The sequence below is a fragment of the Ruditapes philippinarum genome, unplaced genomic scaffold (assembly GCF_026571515.1).
Source record: "Ruditapes philippinarum isolate M1 unplaced genomic scaffold, ASM2657151v2 ctg2775_1_1_1_1, whole genome shotgun sequence".
In the NCBI taxonomy this organism is placed as follows: Eukaryota; Metazoa; Mollusca; class Bivalvia; order Venerida; family Veneridae; genus Ruditapes; species Ruditapes philippinarum.
In genome coordinates this window covers 51,316-63,375 of record NW_026857983.1, presented here as the reverse complement: position 1 = coordinate 63,375, position 12,060 = coordinate 51,316, and the positions used below count along the sequence as shown (strand labels likewise).

Sequence of the window (12,060 nt, the reverse complement as noted above, 5' to 3'; positions counted from 1 at the left end):
TGCATGGGAATTAAGACACTGATTACGAAAATGCAAAAACACATCTAAGTATGGGAGAGCTCTTTGATTTAAAGTTCTTTCGAATTACTCCAGTGACTGCATTGCCTCACTTAAGATATCAAGCCCTGTGGTATGCGTTATTTGAGAACTATTCTCATTACCAGCAGAAAAGTCGTTTTTGTTGTAGGCAATGCCACTCAACCCAGACCCCTGTTGGTTAGTGTATTGGCAGCTGGTTTGAATTATAAGCCTGTTGATGAGGGTAGGAATGATGAGTCTGACAGGGATATGGCATAAATGGTGGTAAACTGTCGCTGGTTTCAACTGTATACAACAACATTGATACTTGCATTTGCAGCCATAACTGTTTATTCTTAGGAAGCTGTTTTGTTCTCAATGCACAGCTTTCATAAAAAGCGTCGACAGCATCTCTCTTAGGTTGCGCGTATTCTAAAGTGTTAAGTCGTGACGCCTGAGCCTTTGCAATTTCAAGAAACGACGTCTCAAATTCGGTCATAGAATATGTGCATTTTTTGTCTTCTTTGGCCTTCGTGATTCAGTGGGGTTCTTGAATGTACTTTCCTCAACATGCACTGAGTTTGGTGGTGTTTCCCTTAGACTCGGACTAGGGGACTGGCTGACAGAACTTTGGTCTGTTACGTCATTTCTGAAGGAAAAAAAGATGAATAGTAAAATCTAAGCAGAACGCCTCAAGATGAACAAAATCATTTCATGTAAATCAAACTTGGGGAAAATATTCCATTCCAAGAGATTAAGAAAAGTAAAATTATTCCCAATGCTTGTATTATTTAACATATAATATGCAATTAATGACTGAATTTACCAAATTTATCTCCTTATTATTTAAGCATTTCTCACACAGTAAGGAATAATTTGCATACTGCGACCTGTTACTGTAAATTTACGTAGTTTTTAAGTATTATTTTCAATAAAAAACGTACATCCTTTGTTCGCTTGACAATATTTTACCTTTAAATACCTTTCTTAATTTAAATGAAATCAGCCGCTTTAAAGGGACTCCACTGAGGTTTTTTTGACATGATGGGACTGAAAATATTTTTACCAGATAAATGTACTATTTGATGTAGGTTTAGACCACTAATCTTTGTGCAAAATTTCAGATTATTCGCGCACTTCGTTTTTCCAGATATAATTATTCATATTGTAAAAAATGACCTTAAATGAAAAGCGTTTTAACACTTTTCACTCAAATCGGGCTAATAAAAGCATAAAAATAGGATTTTCAATTTATTTCATAGTATATTTCTTAACCATCTTTGCATATATTTCTGTTTAAAATGCCCCAGTTCATTTATGTAAAAAATTCAAATGTTATGCTTTTAGGCTTTTAAACCTCAGTGGAGTCCCTTTAAGATTACGCTCAAAATCAATATTGTTTTCAATTTGTACTTGATTTTGAAAGTCAGTGTTGTTCGTGAAAATTTAAGTTATATTTTTAAGAACAGCAAAGAGTCACAAGACCAAATTGTGTGCATTTACTTCTAAACAAATTACTTCCATGAAACAATTTGCTAGCACATGTTATAAAAAAAGTGTAGATTGGGTTATAATAAAGTGTAAATTGACTGATTATTAAATGCGAGATGAAGTATTGTACATTCAAATACAAGTTTTATTTTCATATTTAGATGATAATTAATTTTGATTAAATTTTACATCTTAAAATTGAACATGCTTTTTGTATGTTTCAGATTTTTGGCCACCGGGGAGTCGTTTTCATCTCTTGCTTTTTCCTACAGAATAAGCGAGCCAACAATTTCGAGATGTGTACCGAAGGTTTGCCAAATTATTTGCGACATGTTTGCTCCTATTTACCTCAGAATGCCTCAGAATATAGGGGATTGGCTCCTACTTGCAAAGGACTTTAAGGAATTATGGAATTTTCCCCATTGTGTAGGCGCCATAGACGGAAAGCACATTGTAGTTCGAGCTCCAAGAAATACAGGATCATTACATTTTAATTATAAAGGAACATTTTCAATTGTGTTGATGGCGCTGGTTGATGCAAATTTGCAATTCACCATGATTGACATAGGATCATATGGGCGAAATAGTGACGGTGGTGTTTTTGCACATTCAAAGTTTGGGACAGCCCTGAGTTGCAATCAGCTACATTTGCCGCTTGCTTGTGTTATGCCTGGAGCTGAGGAACTTGGTCCGATGCCGTATGTCATTTTAGGTGACGAGGCGTTTCCATTACAGGAACACATCATGCGCCCCTATCCTGGTAGAGGACATAATTTTGCTGAACAAATATTCAACTATAGATTATCAAGAGCCCGTAGAATCGTGGAAAGTGCTTTTGGCATATTAGCGGCTCGATGGCGGGTATTCTACACAAAGATTTGTGTCAGCGTTTCGACCACAAAGGCTATTGTTAAAGCAGCAATAGTTCTCCACAACTTATTGCAAAGGGAGACAACAGTAGCACAGACAGCGACACTCTTAGAGGATAACCAAGCCAACACAACAGACGGCTTCTGTCCTTTAGTCGGTGTGGGGAATAGAGGATCGGAACACGCCATTGCGATCAGGGAGAAGTTTAAGAAATATTTCACTAGGTTTGACACGCTACTTTGGCAAGATGTACATGTAAGATGGGACTGCTTTGGTGGTTCACAGTAATATTTGTTGATAACCTTACCTTGACTCTTGGCCTTGATTATCCATATTGGAAGGACAGACCCCCTCCTCCACTTGTTCGAGGAAATCCATGTTACTGTCCGTACTATAAATATAAAACATACATGACATGTTGATTTTGATTTATTAACAAATTAATGATTTTAATAACATTATGTTTGAAACATTCGAATAAATGTAGTATGATTTGTATGCATATCAATGTTAAAGGTATCAACAAAAAAAACGCTTTTGATACTGGCACTATTTTGTTTTGTAAAATGAAATGTCATAATCTCATTTTTTTCTGTTCACATTAAACTTTTGCTTGATACAATTAAAAAATAGCTTATAATACCTAGCCTCTTTTATGAAGGGGTCAAGAAATGACAGGACTTCCATATATGGCCAGCGTACCGCTGTTTGTGCTGCCGATCCTGATATTTTCTTGGAGGAAATTTCTCTTTTTTTTACATACGTGTCTCGAATGGTTCACCAACGTACTTTGACATCATCGGCTGTAAAATATGAATAAATTGATAAATGAAGAGATACAAGAACATGATGTAGGTCGTTCTTTATGTTTAGTGATGTCACTCTGAATAATAACTTTTATTGATTTCTTTTATGTTATGCAACAGATAACTATGCAAATCTTTAATTGTAACATAGCAAACTAAGAAAATGTCTTGTATAATATGAACAATAATTGTACCATCAAGAAACAAACATTAAATACCAGTTAAGTCTTGGATTTTTATCTCTTTTGCTACCGAAGACCATATGTTTTTTTATCACCAGTGTGTCTTTATAGTCTGATAGAGATGCATCATAGAGTTCGGGGTTCTCTCGCACTATTTCGATGAGCTTTTCTGTATTATTTTTCGAAATTAACAAGTCATTTATCTTCGTTCGTGGCATCTTGCCCTGTCGGGATCTCTCCGGTGACTGTCCGCGTCCGTAAAAATTCGCTCATTCTGCGAAACGTCGCGGATGCCGTCGCGGAAGCGGATGGTAAACGGACAAAATGAATAGATTCAACGTATTTTTTGATTAGCGAATCGGTAGCGGGGGCGAATGACGGACGCGGACCAGTGATCACGTATAAATGGAATAGCGGACTTACAATGAAGAATTTAGCTAAACGTACGGAGTTTGAAACTGACATACACAAATTTTACAAATATTCTATATTAAATTGAGTGCTTTCGTGTAATTAATAAATATTAAGTATTAACTTTGTTATGGTTAAAATATAAAGTTATATAGGCTAAGGAAATTTCTTTTATCAAGACCGTGTGATGGGTCCTATTTCAAAGGTCACTTTGGTTTATCTGACACCCGTTCAGAAAAAAACACCGTTATACCTTTTATACAAGTCAACGAACAAGAAAGCATCAAAAATCACACCACACACACAATTTCATGCCAGAGAAAACGATTTCGTTTCCTCTTTACTCGGATCAATGCACTGAAAGCACCGGCTTCATGCCACATTATAGGACAATTAGGCGTCAACTTTATCAGTAAGTAATTTGTATGTATGTCTAGTGCATATAATTAAAATTTTACAAGAAAAATCGATGTCCTTTGCTAAATAGATCTGAAATTTTATTTTTATCATTTTACACACATACTTGCATATTTATCCGGATTGGATGATAAGAAGATAACTATCTATCATTAATATTACTATTATCATTATTGATTGTATGCTTGAGCAGATACCTTGATAAATTTCTTTATTATTGGAAGGCCTCCCTACTAGTGATGGGTCAATTGATCTGTGCTTTAATGTTATCAATATATTGAAGCTTCCCGGTGGAAAAGAAATTGAGGGCGGTGTAAGGGTAAAAAAGAAAAACTGGAATAAAGATCAACAAGGCGACGGCAACGTTCACAGGACGCAGCCCTCGACACACTCAAGCTGCCATAGCAGAGTTATTGCCATTACAAGTGAATAAACTTAAAACTGATTATATAGTAACTGTTGTTGTTTTTTAAACCCTAACTTTATTTCAAATTAAACGAAACAAACAAAATTATAATACTTGCAAGACAAAAGTGAAGGGCAGGTAAGTAAAAGTAACTTTAAGAATTCAGTAAGATATTAACCTCACCTTATACAACAATTATTGTTTAAACTATGTTTTAAAATACTTTTAACTCCTAGACGGTAAATAAACTTGGAAAAGGGGCGATGCATATCTTAACCAGTGTTTTTACTCCTAATAGCCTGTTTTATCATGACATACTGATTGTTAATAGTTTTGTAAATATTTTGATTTGATAAAAAACTTCAAAATTCAAGTTCATTTCCCGACTATCTTGTTAAGACACGACTGACTGGTTTCAAAAAAATGCAATGGATAAATATTGATCGGGTGCATTTGATTGCATAAATAAGTTAGGAAGATAACCCTACTTTTCCTGTCTTATAGCACTGAAATCTTTACTTTTCTCGTCTTTTTAACCCTACTTTTATCTCTTCTTTCTTTCTGTTTTTCTTTTTCTTTAATTTGTTTTGTCTTTTTATTTTCCACTTGAAAGCCTGAAATAAAAGTTTCCATTGATAACTTAGCTGTGGCCCTGTGTTGCTTGGTCATGTGGGTGTTGCGTTCATTGAATGCTACCATTCCTTGTTGATCTTGTTTTTCGTATGTATGCTCTGGAGATTAGGTGGGTGGTACTCGTAATACTAAGATTTATGAGATAGTGTATCAAAAGCCTTTGTAAATTGTTTCGAAAATACTGGATATCGTTTTGAATACAGCTACTCTAGTATTTAAAACACATGAACGAAAAATATCACAGTTACAGGCATTACAATTAATTCCAAAGTATTTCGGTTATAGTGATTATACTGTTATCAAACGTTTAAGGTCCCTAAGAACTTTTTCTTTGGAAATAAATACTAAGTGTTAGCACTAAAAAATAAGAGAGGTACACAAGATTGCTTGCAAAATCTTTATCGACAGGATAACTATGTTCACAAAACATGATTTCTTTCACAGTCATGATCAAATGAACAGACTGTCATTTTCTTCCTGTTACCGAAAGATAACACACCTTCGTATTTATACCCAGGAAGATTTCAAGTAGTAGACAGAATGTTCTTAATATTTGAAAAGAAGTAAATTTATGAAAGAGAAATCGGGGATGCTACTCATTAAATTATTTGCCCATAAAAGAGGGTTTATTTTACTCGTTTACATTATTTTCAAAAGCAAAAGTCTCATACTGATATTAAGACGTAAAACCTGACATATAGAATCCATTTACCTGTGAAACTGGAGTGACGATGTGTTACCTAAAGTTGCAAATGTATCTTTTTTTCAGTGCATTCAGTACTTTGATCTAATCAACTGTATCATTTTCACCGAAAAATCCTTAAATTCTAAACAAGTTTCTAATAGAATCATAAACATTTATTGTATCATAGTTTTGGGACCTTTCTGTTGAAAACGAGTCAGATTTAAATCGTATTCACATACATGCACATTGCGTTAACTAAAGTGCAGGTATTAGTTACCCGCACTCCAGAGCATGCCCATTGATTGACTCATCTTTTCTGGGGTTTACTTTTTGTGACGACAGGAATAACGATAGAAATGGCACATTCAGAAGCTGGCTCATTGGTTATCTTTTTCTGGGATTTCATATTGTTACAACAGGGAACGTGTATTTAATTTTGCTTATGATACAAAAGGAAAAGAACATCAAGACACTCGGCAATCTGATATATACTCGGGGCCTACGTCCCCTCGTACAAATCAGATAGGCTCGTGTTTCGATGCTCTTTCTATTACATAACATACATAATGACAGAAGTAAACTTGAATTTGATGTAATGTTCAGAAATGAGTGTGTGTGGAACGTGTATGTACGATCCTATCAAGATAGCCTACGAAACGTCACTCATTACATACTCAGATGCCCGTTTGTGCCAGAAACAATTTTGCAAAGGGGGCACCTGAGTTCTTTCTCCACCAGTAAAGCTGAAGAGTCGCCATAATGTCCTTCAAGGTTTTTATGCGATGTAACCCCCACCCCACCCCAAAAACAGAAAATCAAATGAAAAATGCTTTTAAATTCATCATTTCTTACAGGATGGAATGTTATTAACTGTATTTGATTGAAATACGTAATAGATAGCGTTAAATACATGCCATTGTATTATGCCCATTATAGAATAAATATCACCGATGCACTATGTTCGGCTTCAGCCAATTCTTCAAAATATTGAAATATAAACTTTTCAGTATGCATCAAACAAACTTCTCAGTTAACAGATATTTTTACTTTTGGTTGAATATAGGTATAAATAACTTACAGTATTAAAAATGTCAAAGACAATAATTGTAAATAATATCTTTCCGTTTTGTCTAGAAAATGTCCGCTTCGCTGGCGTTTAATTTTTCAAGACATCATAATTGCTACTTTGAATAGGTTTTATACATTTTTTCTTCGTTATACTCAAGTTATAACAACATGATAGGTTAGAGTGTTGAGAAACAGCAATATACATTTTGCCCCGTTTACTCTGTTGTCTCAAAAAATCTCCCTTGCGTATTTTAGTCATACCCGATGAATTGTGGGTAACTTCTGTACATGTCTGGAAAAACCAACTTTCATTTTTGCATCAAAAGCTAATGTGAAAAATGCATTTTCTAGCGTAACTGTTACTAAAGGGTTGGTTAAAATGTAAGTTATTGTTAATTTAGTTAAAATATTGTGAATTGTGTGGAAATTTGTTTACATTTTTTTTTGACACCAAATTACCTGTCAAACCTCAGTGGAGCTCCTTTAAGAACTATTGTCGGACTATGGTTTCACAGTAGCAGTTTTCTAATCGAAACCTGTTACTTGCTAGCTCTTTTTCGAAAATTCTTTAGAGAGGTAAAACGTCAAGGGCTCTTGATACCGATATCTCCCAATCTGAGTGGTATCAATACTCTACAGGACTTCTTTATGATGAAAACGCTGTTGCAACTGATCAACCGTCTGATAATTATATTGACCCTTCTGCATGTGTTCGAAATGAACCATCTGCTCTAGATAAGATGTTCAGATCTATAGCAAACGTGTAGTGGCATCGATGGAGACATATCTGTTACAAATACTATGTATAAATATTTTTGGGAATTTTCTAAGACTACTATGGATAATAAAGCTCAAATATTTTTAGCATTGTTTAACTGGTAATATTCCATTATCTCGGAGGGCGTCTGCTTTAACGCTTATTCATAAGTGAGAATCAAATTACATTCCTAGAAACTACAGAGACATATCTGTTACAAATACTATGTATAAATATTTTTGGGAATGTTCGAAGACAACTATAGATAATATAGCTCAGATATTTTTAGCATTGTTTAACTGGTAATATTCCATTATCTCGGAGGGCGTCTGCTCTAACGCCTATTCATAAGTCAGGACCAAGTTACATTCCTAGAAACTACAGAGACATATCTGTTACAAATACCATGTATAAATATTTTTGGGAATGTTCGAAGACAACTATAGATAATATAGCTCAGATATTTTTAGCATTGTTTAACTGGTAATATTCCATTATCTCGGAGGGCGTCTGCTCTAACGCCTATTCATAAGTCAGGACCAAGTTACATTCCTAGAAACTACAGAGACATATCTGTTACAAATACCATGTATAAATATTTTTGGGAATGTTCGAAGACAACTATAGATAATATAGCTCAGATATTTTAGCATTGTTTAACTGGTAATATTCCATTATCTCGGAGGGCGTCTGCTCTAACGCCTATTCATAAGTCAGGACCAAGTTACATTCCTAGAAACTACAGAGACATATCTGTTACAAATACTATGTATAAATATTTTCGGGTATCATTCATAAACGGTTGTACGATTTGGCTAAAAACTGATATAATTGATAAATCCCAGCCTTCCGGAAAGGTTATTCAGCTGTTGATAACATTTCTGTTTTTAAGCAATGGTTGAAAAGTATGTATCTCAAGTGTTGTCGTTTGTATCGTATCTACGTCGATTTTCGCAAAGCTTTTGATAAAATTAACCATAACAGACTATTTATTTCTTTATAGAAGTAGGGAATCCATGGTCAATTCATGCATACTCTAAAGTCTCTTTATACGGATTTAAAGTCATGTGTCAAACTCAATAACCATGTTACTGATTTGTACTCATGCAATATCGCACACGCCAAGGGGACAAAACGAGTTCGACAATTGTTGAGCTTTTTATAGATGAGTTGTCTGTCCTTTTAGGTGTCCTTTTTGTAGTAGTGGTATTTTTATCATAAATGATATTCCGGATATTTTCTGTTTGATGTTTGTAGATGATGTATTAGGGAGCGCCGAAACTGCAATTAAGCTTCAACAGCAAATTAATATTATTGACAACTTTTGTTGTGATATTGGTATGGAAATAAACATGGATAAGATTTGAAAAAAACGGGTTTTCGAAATAGAAGTCCTCTTCGTTGATTCCACGATACGACCAGTGCTCATATCGACGAGGAGGACCACAATTTCGAAAAACCGTAATTTCAGTCTTATCCATGTTAATTTCCATCCCAGTATCACAACAAAAGTTGTCAATAATATTAATTTGCCGTTGAAACTTAATTGCAGTTTCGGCACACCATGTTACATCATCTGCAAACATTGAAAAGAAAATATCCGGAATATCATTTAATTTAGTGATCAAAATACCACAATTTTCACGTTGAAGGACAGAACACTCATCTATAAAATAAAGATTTAAAAAATGTCGAACTAGTTTAGTCCCCTTGGCGTGTGCTGATATATTGCATGACAGTTTTATTGAGTTTGACACATGACCTTAAATCCGTATAAATAAACTTGAAAGTATGCATAAATTGACCATTTATTCCCTTCTTCTGTTCAGAAAAAACATAGTTAATTCTATGAAAAGCTTTGCGAAAATCGACGTAAATACAGTAAACACAACCACGTTTTTAAAATGTATACTTTTTAACCAATGCTTGTTATTTAAAACAGAAAATCTTATCAACAGCTGAATAACCTTTCCAAAAGCCTGTCTGGGATTCATCTTTTTTCATCTCAATCGTACAATCGTCTATAAACGATACCCGAAAATATTTTATACATAGTATTTGTAATAAATACACCTCTGTAGTCCCCAGGAATGTTACTTGGTCAAAACTTATGAATAGGCAGACGCCCTCCGAGATAATGGAATATTACTGGTTACACAATGCTAAACATATTGGAGCTATATCATCTATAGAAGTTTTTAAAAATCAGCCGGAATACTATCGATGCCGCTACATTTACCAACAGACAAGTTTGCTATAGACCTGAACACATTATTTAGAGTAAATAGTTTATTAAAACACGTGCAGAAGGGTCAATATAATAATCAGAAGGTTGATCAATTGCAACAGCGTTTTCATCATAGCAGGTATTTTACCTCTCTTAAGAATTTTCCAAAAAGAGCTGGGATCATAACTACTTGCGAGAAACAGGTTTCGATTAGAAAACTGCTATTGTGAAGCCATAGTCCAACAATAGTTAGTACATTTATCGCGTTTATCTTTAAAAAGTTTTTTGATCCAACAGGGAATTATATTCTCTAAATTTCCTGAGAACCCGATACTTAATATTTTTAAGATTGTCACAAGTATAATTTTACAATCATGCAGGCTGTGAAGAGAAACGTACGCCCATATTTCTGTCTAACATTTACAGAGCAGCATCGTGGTATAACGAAGTTATCGAATCAACACCTGTGTTAACATCATCACAAACCGTATCATTCAAAGAACGAGAGTACTTTTAAATTTATCAATAAAACTTAACAGGCGAGACAGATTCAATTTATACATTTTAATGGGTGTCAGAATTTCAACATCATTACTACGCATATTAAGCACATGCTTTTTATCAATGTTGATTCACATGTCTTAGAGAAATGATCCGAATCATATCTATCTAAGGCACAGACATTTCTAATGTAAGGAAATAAATTCGAGGAGGCTATCATGTAGTCTTTCTAGCACCGTCTTTAGAATAGCATGAAAAATTACCATAACTATAACCCGCAAACCTTCCATTCAATATGTGAATATCAATTCTAACACGACCCGCATTTTTCCCTATTGAACATAGAAGAACCGAAAGTGTGTGTTATTATGCTATAAAATCACTGTTTGACGTTCTATATTTAGACATGTGACGTAATCATTATACACGTGCCGTAACCACTAAAAATGTGACGCGCTGACAATAAGTACGCAAACAAATCAGACGCAATTTAGATAATTATCATATCATGTACGGCAGCAATTATTTTTTGATGTCGTGTTAGAATCGAAATAATATATCCAAATCGATGATTTTATTGCTTGATAACATCACTGTTTGTCGGTCGGATGCGCATCATTATATCACTCGGGCTACGCCCTCGTGATATAATTCCCCGCATCCGAACTCCAAACAGTGATGTTATTGAGCAATAAAATCACAGTTTGGGATATATTATTTCTTAAATAAACAAACCAGCTAAACTTAGAACTTGTCATGATAGTTTCCTCAAATACTATCTTTACAGCGACGTGGGGGTCTTAGATAACCAACATCATAGTCAATACTACCAAAAAAATTATTAAACAAAATATCATCAGGTATATAAATTATAAAGTCCTTGCATTTACTATTCAAATCTCCGGGATTGAATAAAGACTTATTTGGGGGATCAGTAAATATACATTCTTTGTTGGACTGCAGAGATAACTTTTTGTTCTTTATAATCAAAATAATCCTTCTGGTGATATATATGTTAAATACATAATAATATCTTCACATGTAAACAATGTAGTTATCTCAAAAAACAATACAACACAATTGACATACAATTGACATATTCATGATATAAGCGGCGGATAATACTTAATTTTGCCAAATTACTTCTTATAAATACGCCATCACCTACGCTAGTCCTTATGGAGTTAAATTTCATATAACGACCAAAGTCAAAATGTACATAACAATTTAGAAAATTGTCAATTCACCCTTTAATTTATTCCATGTTTCACAAAGGACTTAAATGTCATCATTAATTTTAAATGACTTAACTTCAAAATTGTTAATGACTTTATAACGACCGCAAACATTCCATGTGATTATGTTTAAATCGGTTTTATTGTTTATTAGGCTTTGGTCGATTCCCTAGAGGTCATGGTCACTGTTGTACGTTTCATGATCCTGGCTGTCGATTGGTTCTCTGAATTCATATCAGGTAAAGTCCAAAAAAGTTATCATTTGTGTGTCTCAGGTATGTTATATTACTGACCTTAACTGAAATTTCATCACCTGCTTTTAGACTTACAATAGTTGATACATAGCTACTGTA

At 34.2% G+C, this 12,060-nt stretch overlaps 1 protein-coding gene across 1 annotated transcript; it reads left to right on the top strand.

The window, feature by feature from the left end:
• The first annotated feature begins 1,863 nt into the window (after window positions 1-1,863).
• On the top strand, window positions 1,864-2,667 carry LOC132751651 (uncharacterized). Its single transcript, XM_060741852.1, has one exon. The coding sequence runs from the start codon at window positions 1,864-1,866 to the stop codon at window positions 2,665-2,667; it is 804 nt and encodes a 267-aa protein (XP_060597835.1).
• The last annotated feature ends 9,393 nt before the right edge of the window (window positions 2,668-12,060 follow it).